At 42.0% G+C, this 17,318-nt stretch overlaps 1 protein-coding gene across 1 annotated transcript in view; it reads left to right on the top strand.

Annotated features, from left to right (window-relative positions):
• LOC142947688 (DENN domain-containing protein 2A) overlaps positions 1 to 12,375 on the top strand; it is a 34,889-nt gene extending 22,514 nt beyond the window's left edge. The window contains exons 4-20 of the mRNA XM_076089442.1: positions 239 to 366; positions 1,811 to 1,923; positions 2,028 to 2,225; positions 2,509 to 2,602; positions 3,681 to 3,731; positions 4,034 to 4,221; positions 4,883 to 4,992; positions 5,670 to 5,739; positions 6,060 to 6,137; positions 6,989 to 7,129; positions 7,250 to 7,398; positions 8,813 to 8,990; positions 9,112 to 9,153; positions 9,315 to 9,420; positions 10,594 to 10,881; positions 11,127 to 11,213; positions 11,447 to 12,375. Of these exons, the coding sequence (XP_075945557.1) occupies positions 239 to 366; positions 1,811 to 1,923; positions 2,028 to 2,225; positions 2,509 to 2,602; positions 3,681 to 3,731; positions 4,034 to 4,221; positions 4,883 to 4,992; positions 5,670 to 5,739; positions 6,060 to 6,137; positions 6,989 to 7,129; positions 7,250 to 7,398; positions 8,813 to 8,990; positions 9,112 to 9,153; positions 9,315 to 9,420; positions 10,594 to 10,881; positions 11,127 to 11,213; positions 11,447 to 11,478 (2,053 nt within the window). The 3' untranslated portion in view covers positions 11,479 to 12,375. The remainder of the gene's footprint in view (positions 1 to 238; positions 367 to 1,810; positions 1,924 to 2,027; positions 2,226 to 2,508; positions 2,603 to 3,680; positions 3,732 to 4,033; positions 4,222 to 4,882; positions 4,993 to 5,669; positions 5,740 to 6,059; positions 6,138 to 6,988; positions 7,130 to 7,249; positions 7,399 to 8,812; positions 8,991 to 9,111; positions 9,154 to 9,314; positions 9,421 to 10,593; positions 10,882 to 11,126; positions 11,214 to 11,446) is intronic.
• The last annotated feature ends 4,943 nt before the right edge of the window (positions 12,376 to 17,318 follow it).

The following is a 17,318-nucleotide window of genomic DNA, read 5'->3' on the forward strand; positions in this document are numbered from 1 at the left end:
CATCCACAGATGCTTGTGTGCTCTTCATCGTACTGGGCTTTAATCTTTGGCAGTGATGAAACACAGATGTGGTCATTCAGATGTGGCAACTAGTAAATGGTAACATCAGTTTTCCTGCTTGGCATATCAAACATTCTTAAAAGTATCAGCAGGAACACTCTCAAACCCTTCCTTCCTCTTCTTCTTTTCTATTTGGCGTGCAATTCTCCTAAAGTTTGGTAATCCTCTGTCCAAGCAGGAAGTCCTATGAATTTGAGGATCTGCTCCAGTCGTCTACAGAGAGCTGCAGGGTGGACTGGTACGCTCAGTCCAGACCGGGCCTTACACGCACTTTATCAGAAGAGAATGTCTACGAGGATATAATAGGTAAGCAATACATTTTGGAATCTTCCACAAACGAAAATCAAAAATCAAGTTCCCGACATGGTTTCAAAGTGTTACGTTATCAACTTTGTATTCGCTAAAACTGAAAAACATTATTAGATACTGTACTGTAGGTAGGTTGTCCTGTTTTCTATACCCTTCATACACTGCATGACCCTTTACTTTGATTTCTCATATCAGTGTGCATCATAAAGTTGAGTAACAGAGGTGATGAAGAGGCCAAGCTGTCTTTACTCTGCTCCGGTTTTAATTTAGAGCCACGCTGCTTCTCTTTTATTAAAAATGATACCTGGAAATTTGACCTACGTTCCTACCTTATTGTCTGCAGGGTTATGCCAACCCCACCTAGAGCCTGTTTAATTTCACAACGCACAATAGTGGCGTTGTGTGCAGTCATGCTGTAGCTGAGGTCGGCTACTGTGATTGTCAGTGCAGCGGGGGGGGCATCCGAGTGGCTTAGAGCCACAGCACATTACTGGCAATTGCTTCAATGTGTCTTTGGTTTTCATCCCAGAGACTGCTGTTGTAATGAGTGCTGCCTGCTTGCAACAGTCAAATGAACTTAAGTTATATTTGAGTGATGCCGCAGCTTATTTTGGAGTCCTTTATGGTTTCATCCTTCCATACAATGGTATTGTTCTTTAAAACGCTCTGACATTGTTCACCAAACACTCATCAGGGTCCCATGGGTGAAGTAACTCAATATTGCTGTCCTCTCAAAAAGAAGCTCAGGGAGACGGCGCTATAGCAAGTGATGAACAATTGTGTTGTCCTCGTAGTCTTGTCATCAACCTCCACACGCAAACAAGCTTCTCAACACATAATCCACATGCCCGTTAGTGTCACCAGCACACGTATTCAGACGCACGCCTTGATGGCGGATGCGAACTCGCATGTGCGCAGCTGACAGCGCACGCAAACACAGAGGGGATTAGTGTGACGTTCTCGTCAGCCAGCAATGTCCAAAAAACAGTGCGCTGATCCCTCAGTTTCCTCAGAGGGAGAAGAAGCGGAGAACTGAACGTCCCTTCTTTATCCTCCGACTCCTACAGGTCACATCTGGTGGATGGATTGATAGAGCAGAGGAGAGATACAGAGAGACGGATACAAAGAGAAAAAGAGGCACAGGTTTTGGAAAATGAAACTTTCTCTCTCCTTATCCGCAGGGGAGGACTGGCGGCTCGAGTTACATTTAGCATTAGCAGCGCAAGCCTCTAGTCACAGTTGAAATGTATGAGCTGGGTAAGCACACTGCTGCCTCCAGGTAGCTCTCTGCACATCTGGAGTAGGAATTGTCTGGAAGAAACAAACATGACTGATATGGGGGGAAAACAAATAAGCTATCTCCGCTTGTGTGACGCTGTTGTGAATTCAAGGTGACACTGATTTCTTAGTTTTGTAAAAACAAATGTTTTTTCTTCTGAAGATCCTCCATCCAAGGAGAACCCCTATGAAGATATAGAGCTGGAGAGAAGCTTTTTAGGAAGCAAATGTGTTTCACCTGCCTCCTCATCTCCTGTCCCCGACACGCCAACTAAGGTACCTGATCGACAACACATCACGATAAAAAACAAAGTAGATTTGAAGAGGTTATACTAAAATTTCCTTCCGCGTGTCTGTTTTTCGTCATCTGCCCTCCCCAGCTCTCCGCCAAGCCAGGCTTCTTCAGACAAAACTCAGAACGGCGGAGCTTAAAGCTCCTGGAGCTACGTAAGACCGGCAGGGACACTGGCATCTCCTCCCCGTCCCGAATCAGCCCCCCCTCCACACCGAGCAGCCCCGACGACACCCCCTGCCTCTCTGGAGACCCGTACAATCGCAGAAGGAGGAAAATCCCCAAGGTATGGGAGTCTGAGAGGCCTCTCACGGAGCTCATGCTGCTCCGTCTGTGATTTATGCTCCAGTGCACTGCTCAGGGCAAGTTCGGAGTGGGCCACTCATGCCGCCGTCTGGGGATGAGTAAGGCAGGGAACATTTTTATGATGGATATTTCTTGTGCGAAGTGTGCCCAGAGGAAGGCCTCCCAGAAGGTGTATTGAAATGATCTTGTGAGGAGCCTGGCAGATTTAGTTTATTTGTTTAAGGAGTTAGAGATGGACATTTCTTTCCCTTTACCTCCTGCAGATGGTGCTGAAAATCAATGGCATCTTCGAGGCGCGAAGAGGGAAGAAACGAATGAAGAGGGTGTCTCAGTCCACAGAGTCCAGCTCAGGGAGAGGTGAGGCCGGCCACAAAAGTTGCTTTTTGACCTTCTCTTTGCTTTTACATTAACTGTGGATTTAGTAAAACTCCTTGTTTACACTTTTTTTTTTTTTACTTTGATGATGTCCAGGTCTGAAATGCCTCTATAAAAGAGGTTGTGTTTTTGTTTGTGTGTGTTCGTCTGTTAGTTAGCAGGATGTCTCAAACACTTGTTAAGAGAGTTCAATAACATTTGGTGCAAAGTTAGACTGTTGGTCAAGAAACGAGAGATTAGTTTCTGGTGGAAAAACAGATCCAGGTGCAGATCCTGGTTTGTATCCAGGAATTCTTCTCAAATCGAAGACATTTACGCTGACATTTTCACAATGTTGTCATGTGCTACGGCACTTTTTTGAATAAAAAGCAATCTTCAAATGAATTGTCTGGTTTGATGCAGAGGGGAACTTTTATCGGTCACACGAGTTAGGCAGAGAACAAAGAACATGAAAGACATCACTGCAACACTAACACGTGCTCACACACTAACTAATGCAAACATCAAGAGGGTATTAGTGTATAAGTTAAAAAGCTAAAAATACATAAATATGAAAACAATGAATCCCATATTATGCACATTCAATTTTAGATGCTATTATAAAATTTCTGTTTAGAAAAATTTTGTTGTTAAAATAACAAATAACGGTAGTGTGTGAAGGGTTTTCTGGTCAAATGTTTATTTGGTCATGACTAGAAATTAGACAAAAAAGTTTCACAAATAACTCCAGTTTATCATCCGTACTATCAACACGCTACCCACTGCAGACACATTTCATCAGGCTACCTTTCTTACGGCTCTGTGTGACCAGAAAGACTTTACAGGTCTGTCTCCATAAAAGGAGCAACCGTATGTCTCCACTTAGTTTTATGGGCAAAGTTACATTCTGTGGTCAGTTGAGACTGACCCATGTTTCACAGGACTGGGTGGTGTCTGGTCGTAGCGGCAAGAATGAAAGCAATGAGAGCAAATTCCATGTGCTTTCAGTTTCCTGTGATTGTCATTTGCATTCTGCTCACACTCTGCTTCTCCTTTTCCCTCTTTCTTCTCTTCAATTTAGTGACGGATGAGAACAGTGAGTCGGAAAGTGACACAGAGGAGAAATTAAAAGGTGAGAACAGAAAATGAATACATGCATTTGCAGTAGCTCTATACTCGGGGAGGCCAAGCAGTGTATGTATAGATCTGTATCTGTCATTTCATTAGTTACAAATAAGCACAATAGGAGCATTTGTACAATGACTGATTCAGATCACAGTTTTCTTTCTTTTCATTGTTCCGCTGTATATCTAACATCAAAAATACACACAGATGTAACTGCAGATTGCCTTACATGGTGGCCTAACACTGACCTCTGTCATGTATATGCATACATGACACTATTTACATGAAATGTGTTTCTCCGGCCCTCAGCCCACAGCCAGCGGCTGGTGTCGGTCCAGTCCATGCTGAGGCAGACGGGGCGGTACCGCACTTTGGAGAGGGATCTGATGGAGTTGCAGGAGAGGAAACTCTTTGAGTATTTCATCGTTGTTGCGCTCCACAAAACCAAGGCTGGAGTCCCATACCTGCCAGAAGTCACACAGCAATTCCCCCTCAAGGTAAACAGGGGTAGAGATGTTACTGAAGCACATTTTTACCAAAGTGAGACACTGGAAATTGTACTTAAAAAAAAGTAACACTGCTGGAAAGAAGACATTATTGTAAATATTATTATCTAAATAGATGTCTACTTTCCAACCAGACCAATGGTCATAATTCAACCTATATGCTAGTTTATGAGTAGCTGGTATGGACTTTTATAAGAAGAGCACAGGACATTTTGCACTTATGGAAACAGCAACAGCAGGTTTTATGCAACAAAAAAATGAATATCCCAGTGACAACACTCCTCAATAGTGTGGTGTTAACAAGACGTACCATTATCTTATTCTCTCATTCAATTACCTTTGGCTGTAGTCCTTACTTTCCTGAAATAGTGAAACTACAGTTTTATGATCAGCATTGTGAAAAGGTTAAAACACATTTAGAATTGAGTTTATGTCATGACAAAAGATAAAGAAGGTTTGCACTTTAAGTGGTTCTTTTTGTAGTTCATTATTTATTTGCGTGCAGATGTATTTTCTGTTTCTAATTGACCTAGGCTCCATGCTTATTGTATAGCAACCTAATCTGTGAAACACGATGGTCTTAGACTTTAATGGTGTTATCCGTCAGGCATCATCAAATATGAAAATGTTCTCTATTTTTTTTTCCATCCAGCTTGAAAGAAGCTTTAAGTTCATGCGGGAGACCGAGGACCAGCTAAAGGTCATCCCTCAGTTCTGTTTTCCTGACGCCAAAGACTGGGCCCCCGTCGACAACTTCCCCAGGTCAGTCCGAGTCTGACTGCTGCCGCGGCACTTAAAACGTTTAAAAAAGTGAAACAAAACAGGGACAGAGGAATTTCCCGGCAGAGTGTTAATAGCTCATCTGTTATCGTTGTTAATAACCACTCGTTAGAGAAGAAGCTGAAAGCCCAAAATAGAAATGACCCCCTGGGTCGCAAAGATGACTGGTCTTTATTCAACGATAAAGCACCGACAGTGACGAATGATTACAGGGAGAAGTGGTGGATTTAGCACCTTACACCTGGTTTGTTTTTACACAATCACCTCTCTTTGTATGAAGTTTAAAATTGGCTGCATTACCAAATACCTCCTAGCTCAGCCTCTCAACGTCTGCATTGTTCCGAGAAGTGATGATGTGTGTCCTGACGATGCCGGCTAATTATTACCTGGAGGCAAATGTTCGATCGGTGGGGCGGGGACCACCAAACACACACCTGCTTTGAACTTGCTGACACTCTCGCCTGTCGGGAACTTTGCCTCCAGTCAATGAGTACCTGTCAGGCAGAGCTTAGGAGGATTTGTGTAGATATTTGCAGAGTGAGTCCTGTTTGCCAAAACACAAAGTCCAGTCTAGATTCTTCTGTTTCCACAACACTGACTTTGAATATTTTCCAGAATGTCTGAAATATCTTAATTTTTTCTCTCTTTTTCATCTCCAGTGAGACGTTCTCATTTGTCCTGACTGGTGAGGATGGAAGCAGGCGGTTTGGTTACTGTCGGCGATTACTGGTATGCTCTTAAGATGAGGCTGCACCTCGTCAATAGCGTATTTTAATTTAGATAATCCTTCATCCACTTTTCCTTTGCTGCTTTTTGCCCTTTTCTTTTTGTTGTATTATTCTGCAAATTGTGAATTCATATTTTCTGCATATTTCTTGAATTTGGTTGATAAAAGGATTAAGACGTTTCAAAGTAAATATGTCTTCAAAGTGTCTGTGAAACAAAGGCTTGGCTTTGCTCCAGTAGTCTAATCCTGTGATTGTACGTGGGTGAGCAGTCTTGTGACACTCTGTTTTGAAGCTTGTCTTTTTCTTGCTGCCTGTTCACAGCCCAGTGGTAAAGGCCGAAGGCTCCCTGAGGTCTACTGCATCGTCAGCCGCCTGGGCTGCTTCGACCTCTTCTCCAAGGTGGATATAGTAAACCAAGCAGGAACACAAATGCGCAAAGTTCGTGCAGAATTGCATGTGTTACACAAACGCATACATACAACCCCAATGCCACTAAAAGAGTACAGAGCCGTATCGCCCTCTGTGCCCACAGAGCCCCACCCACCCTCTGTCCGCTCTACTTTCCCACTGAGCCTTGCAGTCCTGGCTATAGTACAGACACACGTGTGAACTGCAGCTGATGTTGTTATCGCAGTGGAGAAGGTTCCATGTATTGGGCTTTAGATTCATGTCGGCCTGTGTACATAGATCTGTGCAGTGTACATGTCTTCATTGCCAAAATGGAGTTTGTTCGGATACAAAGGAGGGTAACTACTGTATATGTTAGAGGCGATGGCAAGAAGATTGAAAGCCGTCTCTGCATTGGAAGTACTCATGATATCCTGAGTATGTGTCATCTGTATCAGATCAGCGACATACAACTTTAATGCTAATCAGATGTGTACAGTATGTGTGTAGAGGGGTACACATGATGGATTCAGGCTGTTCGCCATTTACTGACTTTTGACAATTTTTGACAGTCTCCACTGCATCAAAGGATGTTCAGTCCCATTGAGTTCCCTCACTCATTCGTGATGGCCCCTCAAAACAAGGTCATTTTATTTGTCCGTTTACAGAAAGAAGAGATCGTAATCTCAGTGGAACTTTAACCATAATACAATAAATACACATCTTACAGGGGTGAACAATGCAGATCAAATCTTTTAGTATATGTGATTTTATATTGTGATATTGATTTTATGATATTGTATATTTTTTACAGAATCCTTTGAGAAACTCTTTATGAAACTGTGTTTCTCTGTGTTTTGCAGATCCTGGATGAAGTGGAGAAGAGGCGGGCTATCTCCCCTGCTCTGGTGCAGCCTTTTATGAGAGGCATAATGGAAGCTCCCTTCCCTGCTCCAGGAAGGACCATCACTGTCAAAAACTTCCTACCTGGCTCCGGGACAGAGGTGAGATGATGGCGGTCTTGCTGTGGAAATCCAATAGTTTTTCAAAACCCAGATGCTTTTAAAGATTATATAATCACATTGATGTCTTAATGTGGATGTGTCTTTTTCTCTGTCCTGCAGGTGATAGAGCTGTGTAGGCCATCAGACTCTCGTCTGGAACATGTGGACTTTGAATGTCTCTTTTCCTCCTTGAGTCTACGCCTCCTTCTCCGAGTGTTTGCCTCTCTACTTCTGGAGCGCAGAGTCATCTTCACCGCCGACAAACTCAGGTTGGCTCCGGCAGCATGTTGCTACAGAGCACTGCGTCCGCTTTCCGACCTTAAGATCACATGTCCAGCCCTTGCAACAGTCCTGGGGTGTGGACGGTTGTCATGGCGGTATTTTAATGCATCCTTTTAATTCATCTGTTGTGATCAGATTATTTCAGGAAGTGTTTTGATGCTGGGAAGACAGAGAGTAAAGAGTTTGAGGGATGTGACAGAGTAGCCCACAAACAGTCTGAGGAAAAGAAGATCCTGATGGAGTGTGAGAGGAAGGAATGCTGTTGTGTTATACAGTCACCTGGGGAACAATCACTTCTTCTCCGGAAAACTGTCATGGGTGCCAGATAGAAGGAGTTAGGCTTTCGAGCATGACTCCAGAGCTAACATGTGTGCACAGTGACGTCATCACCCCGACACAGTCCACTTTAAACCTTTAACTGTTGCGGTACAGCTGGTTCACCACGTGGGCTGAGCAGAAGCAGTCGTTGTTCCTGATTTAGTTCAGATTTAGGTTCAGAACTTTTGTGCATCTCCCCTTCTCGGACATGTGCTGTTGTTCAAAATTACAAGAAGCATTTCTCACCAGAGCTCATCAGCAGATCACGAGTCGTTGCACATTCTCTACTGTGGAGTGGAAAGTTGGCCTCGTCAATCAATTTCTTTTATGAATTAACTGAGAGCAGATGCACACCTGGGAGAGATTAAGGGAACAGCGTGGAATGAGTGTGTTTGCTGCCGCTGTATAGTTTTTATAAGTGTTGCATCACTGCCCCCTAAGAGATGCTTTTTTGACATTCCTCTCAGGGTAACAACGGGGTTTGTTGGAACAACAGGAGTGAACTTTTAGCATTATGTTCCAAATTAAGAAATGGAGGACAGGAGGGGCTCATTTTCTTAAAGAGTTGGTTACTACCATCTTGTGGTAGAGACTTGTAGTTCAGACTGTTTGAAAACTCCCCCCAGACATACAGTAAGGACTGGCTTTTAGAGACATGCTTTGATTTTTGGAAGATGTTTGTGTTCTATTTGACTATTTCTGTGAATAACATTGTGATATATTAAGATAGATCTCTGAATCAAAGAGCAAGCCCTCTTCTGTTTCACTATCACGCTCTTGACCTTCTGTACCCGTCAAGAAGTTTGCCTTTGTTTTCTGGGGGTTGTTAAAGTCAACATTGGAAATGTAACTGACTGAGGCAGCGGTAACTACTTCTTTGTTGAGTACAAAAAGTTAGGCGCTCGCTGTACAGGAAGGGTCTCTGTTTAATAATAATCTAATAATATAACATTAAAATCCATTATTAGTGTGTCTGCTGAAAGTGGATATTCAGTTTAAAGTGTAATATGCAGTTGTTTGAAGGCTTATCTTCTGTTTTCTGTGAAACTGAGAATGAACCTTTTCCTTTCTCTCTTCCTGCAGCACGTTGTCTCAGTGTTGTCATGCAGTAGTGGCTCTGCTCTACCCCTTCATCTGGCAGCATACGTACATCCCCGTGCTCCCGCCCTCCATGTTGGATATCGTCTGCACCCCCACCCCCTTTATAGTCGGCCTCCTCTCCAGCTCTCTGCCTCGACTCAAAGAGCTGCCCATAGAAGAGGTGTGATGAGTTATTTTTTTGTTTGTGATGCACTGACTGTGGTGCCCTTGACTCTGGGCCTTTCCTCCGCTGAACAATAGCTCCAGGAAATGACATCACTCTCCCTCCGCTCTTCCCTCAGGTCCTGGTGGTCGACCTCGGCAACAGTCGCTTCCTAAGACAGGTAGAAAAAAACATAAAAGCATAAGTGAAACAGTAAAAATCTGTCTATTGCTACATGGAGTCCTTTTCCACATGTGGTGGCTCCACCAGATGTTATGTGAATACATGTTAATTCACTGCAGTATGTGTACTGTATTCACATCTGTGTCTTTTCCTCCACAGCTGGATGATGAGGACTCCATTCTTCCCCACAAGCTGCAGGCAGCTCTCGAGCATGTGCTGGACAAGAGGAAGGAGCTGGCTTGTGAGAAAGGAGATCTGCCCAATGGTGACTCAGCATACGAATTACAGTATTTTCTCTGTTAAGATATACAGTATTTATACAGTAAAAGTATGTTTTATTAGAAGTACCAACTATACAAAAGACAGTGTTGTAAAACGATCAAGAGTAAGAAATGTTCTGCAGTACAGTTCAAGTGCTCTTAAAGTTATAGGGTGTTTAGAGTATTGCCAAACTTAACCTCCAGCTTTTAATATAATAATAACTCATCCCTGAGCAGATCCCTAATGTCATATGACTCATAACGCAATTTGGTAATAGTTGTGTGCCGACACAACTACATACAGAGTTCCACATGATTTTGATTTTATATATTTGAACCAAAAATAAATACAATAGGTATCAAATGTTTCATATTTTTACATACCGTATTTTCCGCACTATAAGGCGCACTTAAAAGCCTTTAATTTTCTCAAAAAACGACAGTGCGCCTTGTAATCCGGAGCGCCTTATATATGGATCAATTGGTTAATTGGTTGATCCATACTGGTTGTACACGGCGCTCTGTCAAAATGTTTCAGTACGACTGGTAAACTACAAAGCCGCACCGCGGTAAACACCGGTACTGTGCTTACTCCTAGTCCAACACCACTTGTGTGTATAAAGACCCCAAAATGGCACCTTTCAAGAGACACGCTTACGACGCTATTCTATTCTATGCGCCTTATAATCCGGTGCGCCCTATATATAAAAACAGTTCTAAAATAGGCCATTCATTGAAGGTGCGCCTTATAATCCGGTGCGCTTTATAGTGCGGAAAATACGGTACATTTAAAGACTTACTTGTCTGAACTGACATTTTTGTGACACTTTCAAAACCATATCCAACAGGATACAGTGAGGCAGTAATATATGACGATGCAAAACAATGTCATTTTAATGTTTTGGCTTGGGCGCTTGGCTTTTGGTCTCAATAAAATGTCTGCAATATGTAAAAAAGTTAGAAGTATGATAAGGGGAGTATCTGTGAAGTTCCAGTAAGTAGGGAGTTAGAAGTATGATTAAAAGCACCTTGGAGAGATAATAGTTGCATCATTGGTATTGATCAATCTTTTTCCAGATACTGGATGTATAAGTCATTCTTTTTTTAATAGGGCAGTAAAGATGCTGTGATTTCATCGTTTCTATTTTATCTCTATTCACTCCTGTACCTCCACCCAGACTCCAGCTCCCTCAGCACGGTGGTTTCAGAGGCCTTTGTGCGTTTCTTCGTGGAGATGGTGGGTCACTACTCCCTCTTCATGGCTGGAGCAGAGCGAGAGGATGAGTCCATCTCCTCCCCCACCTTGCCCAGCCCCTCTTCTCCCCCCTCCTCGTCCTTTCAGCGCGACGCCTTTCGCAAAGCGGTCACGTCCAAGAGCTTGAAAAGGTTCCTGGAGGTGTTCATGGAGACCCAGATGTTCACCGGCTTCATCCAGGAGAGGGAGCTGCGCAGGCAGGGCCTCAGAGGTACTGAGATCTGATCAACTGCAGTAGTGTTACAATACAGCTTGTAACAGTTGAAGTAGAAATACTGGTTGAACACCAATACCTGCTGTATGTGCATATGTAAACTAATACTTGGAAGTTTTCCCAAACGCTTGGAAGAAATGTCACACCAATTAACACATTTTTTAAACTATTAGAATGTTTTGATTTATTTAACCAGTAAAGTGTTTGTCTTGAAATATTTTACTTTTTATTTTATTTTCCAGGTTTATTTGAGGTGAGAGCACAAGAGTATCTGGACTCGCTGCCGGGGAGCGAGCAACGAGGAGTCAACAAGTTCCTCAAGGGTCTAGGTGAGAATTACTGTCGATCAATCAATTAATCAGTTATTCCTCTATTCAAAACTGCCAATTCAGTCAGAGATGCTCAGATCAAAGATTTAAACATTTATAGTACATTGTTACATTTAGCGGAAAAGACAGCTGTTGTCAACCAGCCAATGCTAGTGCAACTTCAGTGCTCCACCTGAACTCACACTTTGTATATTTGTTTTTTAATATGATTCACATCTGTTGCTTTTCTTCAGGAAACAAGATGAAATTCCTTTCCAAGAAATGATCTTTGGAGTCAGGATGTCGTGTGTGAAAGTAGGAAAACGCATGGAGAGGCGTGTCGTAACAAAAGAAGAAGAGGACGCGCTCCCCGGATGAGGAGAACGTAGAGATGGAGACGTGTCTTTAGGTCGGAGCAAAGGAAGACCCTTGAAGTGATCTGGACTCGTAGTTTGTGAACATGAGGGACTCTGGGGAAAGTTGGGGTTTAGCTCCCAGTGTCATTCCATAGTGTTGTGAAGGGTTTTACTCAGCTTGGACCAAAACTCCCCTCCAACACGATAAAGCAAAGTCTATCAGTCAGATTTCTGCCTTACAGATTACAGTCAATCCCTGCAGTGCATTACTGTATAGCACAGCACAGTGTAAATGTCTTTAGGAACAGTGTTCTCCCTTTTTCGGTCACTGACCTCACCTATAAACCTGTAAGAGGGAGCGACACTGAAGGTCCCATTTTGTACAATACCTTCCTATACATTCCAAGTATTTTCTATAGAAGCTTTTATAAATACAACTGTACAACTTCTTCATCAACAGGAGGCTTTTAAGTTAATTTATATTCTTTTTAGTTAAACTTAATCTTTTTTTTTTTTTTTCTTCAAATGAGTGCAAATAAATCTCCTGTACTTTGTAATAGGCTTTATTTAACAGAGTCTAGTCCAGAGCGTTTGTAGAGCACGTTTGGGTTGTTGGGTAAATGTACCACTGTTTTAAGGAAAAGGAATGAGCACCAAAAGGAAGAAAATTTAAAAAAATCAATGTGAATACATCTCTCACTTGGGTTTGAGTATATAGGGTTTGGACGGACTCGATGGTGAAGGAAGATCTGTATCTTAGGCCGACTTGTATCCTTGATTGAGAATGCAATGAAACTTTTGAAATAAAGTACTTTGAATTAGACAAATTACTCTTTTAATACAATTGTGTATGTATTCTATGTTTTGTCAGGTTGCAACACAGATTTAAATTGAGGCCATGTAACCTTTGCTGTTGCTGTTGAGTTCTTGGATCCTACACTTCCCATAATACAACTCGACTGCATCTCAATGGGGTCTTTTGCTCGTCCCTAAAAAAAAAAGAGTCTGCAAGCAAAAGACAAGGTTACTCAACTACGTTCAATTGAGTAATAGCTCCTCCTGAGCCACAGAAGATGTTCTACAACTGCTCACAGTAGTACTACTCCCTATGACTATAGGAAGTTTACTTTGTTTCTTAATTAAGGAAGCAGTCCCTTCCATCCTCCAGGGGGCGCTGTCGCTGCATCCTTTGCCTCTCTTGACATTTCCTTACAGAGAAAATAAGGGTAATGTATGAGGATAAACAAATGTATTCCCCCTTATATGACACCTACATCATCACTGGTGCAGCCAATGTGCCCTTTTCATGGAAGACATTTTGACTTGTCATAGAAGGAAAAACATAGATGCAATTAATAATAATGATGGCTGAATTTAGCTGCTTTTATTTCGGGGTCCTGATATGGTGCAGTTGTCTCTCACTTGAATAGAGAGGAGCCATCATTTTGGTCAATTCATAACTAGTCAAATTCCAGGTTAAAGCACTCATTATTTGAAGTAGATCTTGCCATTGAGCCAGCACTATGTCGTACCCATAATATCCACTGGAGGACTCTGTTACCCAGTTCATGTGTGTCCTACATGTGTTGCCACAGCAGAGTCCAAAGTTCTGAACCACATCTCAAGACTGTTTGGCCTCCTTGCCCTTAATGACTTGCACAACATGCCTGAATCTAACAAAAGTTTTGCTTTTTGTCTGTTTGTATGACAATACAAGCAAAATGAATGTGAAAACTGGGACTGGAAACAACGTTGCAGGTGGCGTCCACCCCAAAATGTTTTTAAAAATCTTGAAAATATCAAATGAAGTGCATTTCACTTTATTATTAAACGCCACATAAATATCATGAGGTGTAGGAGATAAATAAACATATATTACATGAAGCCCGAAGAAAGAAAGAGAAACATGTAGTACAGTAAAATACTAAATAACGATGTTATGGGTAATGTGGTATAAATACAAAAAAAGGTTAACATCTTGCACCTTTTAGCTCTCATCTGGGCAAAAGTATAACATCTGTGTCATACACAGTCTGTTGTGTAACTCACTCTCATCATAAGTCATTGTAAAGAAGTTGAGTGTTTTCTTATTACCATGTTGTCATGTATTTGTTTGTCCCTCATCCTAAAGGCATTGGCTTTTACAGTATTTCTTATTCTTGATGATATTTGCTTTCCTCTCTCTCTCTCTCTCTCTCTCTCTCTCTCTCTCTTTCTCTCTCTCTCTCTCACACCACACTTTCCTTTCCTTTCCTTTTTGCAGCCCTCCTCCTCCTCTCCACCCCTTCGTCATTACGCGTTGACCGGTCAGACCTGCCTCCCTCACCTCCCCTCCCCTCCTTCTCCCCCTTGGTCTTTTTCTCTGGCTTTTTCCAGGCTTCATGTCATACCACGGCTAATTCCTGAAATTCCTGCCCTCCTCTCCGCTTCAAACAAACTGCTTCAGGAAGGAGACGAGGCAGCAGAAAATTAAAAAAAAACGAAATAAAGGAAAAACTTTACTGAATTACTCTTCATTTAAAAAATAATAATAATATTGCTCTACCTGCCTGCCTGCCTGCCAGACGGCTAGTCCCACCAGGTAAGCGTTTTATAATATTTTAAAGTGTTGGTCTCGTGATTTAAACTTGCGTCTTCTGTCGGAGTGTAAACTTAAAGTTTGTTGAATATTGTGCACGTGGAGTCAGTTCTTCACACCGCTTTCTCTCTGAATGCTTCTCACTCACTGTCGGAGAGAACATTCCTCAAATATCTCGCATTTCTTCGCTCAGATTCCTGCATTTTTTTTTCTGTAATTCCAGTGTGTGTGTGTGTGTGTGTGTGTGTGTGTGTGTGGTTTGACTTCCTGTGCTTGCAGCCGGAACTTTTTCTTGTTTTTCTTGAAGGAATAACGTCATAGCGGTGCAGTCAAACATTAGCGTCGGTCTGGGGGAAGTTTGACACCGGCAAACTGAGATCATTCAAACTGTGTGTTTAGCACGTTTAATTCACAGGGTGACTTTTCCCACTTCTTTTTTCAACAAGGGTCAAATAGAGTGGCAGTGGCTGACACAGCAGCGGTGTAACTGTTATTGTTGCCTTTATGTTTCTCAATCTTCATTTGTCTTTTTAGATAATTAAAACACCTGCATTTCATGACGCTTTATACCGTATTCAGTATCAGATCATGTACTTAGCCCAAGAAAAAGTCAAATATAAGCAAAGTAAAAAATACTGTTAAAAGTCAGTGTTGTGTTTTTAAACATGCAGTCAAGTATAAAAGTATGCAGCAGTGGAAGACTTATTCAGGTCCTTTACTTTGTTATGTAAAAGTCAAAAGGATCACGATGTATAAATACTTCATTACAAGTAATATACTTAAAGTGGAATAGTATTAGCTAAATTGACTTAAAAGTATAAAAGTACTCACTACGCAGGCAAATGGACTCTGTGAAAGCTATTTTATATGTATTTATAATGTGACAGGCTACAATTTAATTATTATAGATGCAATGATATCAAACAGCATTTTGATGTTTAGCTGGCCAAGGTGGAGGCAGCAACTAACGACTCTCTGACATAAATAAAGCAGTAAGAACACTTCCCTCTTTAATGTAGTGGAGTGAAAGTATACAGAAGCAGCAGAGGAAGCAACACATGGAAATACTCAAGTCAACTTTAAAATGAGCAACATTTCAGAAGTATTTCATCACTTGCAGAGTGATGTGGTTAACCTGATAATCCACCCAAAGACAGCTCAGATATGTTGGAGAACAAAGAAACACAAAGTAACTCATAGAGGGGCTGCTGGAGATTATTTTCACTATTGCTTCATTTGCTGATCATTTTCTTAAATACTTTGTGAACTGTTTGGTCTATAAAATGTAAAAAAAAAGGCGACTTATTCAAATAGCATTGAACGGCATAGTTTGCAGTCCAAAATCCAAATATGTTTAATTTAGTAGAAGACAAAGAAAACCAGCAGATATTCACATTTGAGAAGCTGAAACCAGTGAGTTTTGTGTATCGTTTGCTTTAAATGACTGCAAGATTTATCGACAATCAGAATTGTTGCAGATTTATGTTTTTTAATTATTTTTCATTTTCCGTTTACAACATGCTTTTAGCTCTTGTGAAGGACTCAACAAGATGCACAACTTTACCAAATGTGCTTCTCCCAAACAAAAGTATGCCATCTTGCTTATTGTGTAAATACTGTATATCCGTGTGTGACTCACAGACTCGGTATTGTACTCCATACAGCTGCATAGCTGAAAAGGCAGCGTGTGAGTGAATATTTTCGGTCAGGGTTTGAGATGAATTACACGGGGCTTTGTCGGGTTGTGTGTGCGTTATGGAGCCCCAGAGTGGCAACAGGTGGATCGGAGCATAGTGACAGTGTGTTGAGGGGTGTGTGTGTGTGTGTCAAAGCCTCCTCTGAAGTGTCTGACAGCCAGAGGAGTTTGGGTTCTTTCTAGGTTTCTAGGCCTTGGCCCTTTTGTTATTAAGGCTTTGGGTTCACTATTGTCTCAGACTATGAGTTATATTGTAATGTGAACTCTAAAGTTGTATTGTTGCACTGCAATAGTATGTGTGTGTGTGTGTGTGTGTGTGTGTGTGTGTGTGTGTGTGTGTGTGTGTGTGTGTGTGTGTGTGTGTGTGTGTGTGTGTGTGTGTGTGTGTGTGTGTGTGTGTGTGTGCGCGTGCGTGCGTGCGTGGGTGGGTGGGTGGGTGGGTGGATGTGACTGGGCCTAGAGGTGGATGCGTATGTTTGTGTGGGTGAATGAGTGGAACAAGTAAGAAGGGAGAAAAAAAAGAAGTATGAAAAGGTGTGTGAGCAAGCAGGGATTTTTTTTGTTTGTTTCAACCTTGTTTGTGTGTGTGGAGTTGCCCTGAGACAGGTCCTCGCCACAGCGGAGGAGTTCTTTATCTGCCGTGCTCATCCCACATAGCGATCATTCCTCCTCCGCTCGCACGAGGGAAACAAATAATGCCTCAGATATGAGCCTTGCACAACAAAGACTTTCTGCACACACCCCTCCCCTCCTTTTTCTACCAGCCGCACTCTGCACCCACAGCTCTGTGCAATGTGTGTGACTATGTTGTCCATTGATTCCAGCCAGTCTGATGGATCTTTCTGTTGGACTATCTGGGGCTGATCTGACGGACCCTCTGTCCTCTTTGGCTCCAACTTTTCTGTCAATGACATCTAGAGAGGAATGAGGCTCAAGACTTGCCTGGTCCCTGAGATAAGGAGTTGGACCTGTGGGATGTGGGAACTGTACAAAGTGCAGCTTGAGGTTGCATTTGTAATCACCATCTCTCTGTTTAAACCCGCTATAACTGATTTTTATTTCATTTTTGACCATCTGGGGGCAGCAAAAACAAGCTTTAAACACAACATTGCCATACAAGGTAAATAATATGTCAAGCTTGTTAGCTCCTATTATTTACACATCCAGCAGGTATACGGAGTGACATCATTCATTTGAAGTTGCAGACGTGAGTCCAGCGTTCACTCTCTTTGTCGCTCTGTTTTGGTCGCCATCAACTCCTGAGAGAAATGTTCACCTGCTGGACTAGGCCTGCAACTAACCATTATTTTCATCATTGATTATATTCTCAATTAATAGATTATTTGTTTTGTCTATACAAATTCGGAAAATGGTAAAAAATTAGTTTATTTTTCTTGCATGATTATGGATTAAATGTCTTCGGGTTTTGGACTGTTGGTTGGACAAAACTAGCAATCTGCACACGTTACCTTAGGCTCAGGAAAGTTTGATGGGGA

The sequence above is a fragment of the Anarhichas minor genome, unplaced genomic scaffold, assembly GCF_050575085.1.
Source record: "Anarhichas minor isolate MPS153535 unplaced genomic scaffold, ASM5057508v1 ptg000011l, whole genome shotgun sequence".
NCBI classification, from domain to species: Eukaryota; Metazoa; Chordata; class Actinopteri; order Perciformes; family Anarhichadidae; genus Anarhichas; species Anarhichas minor.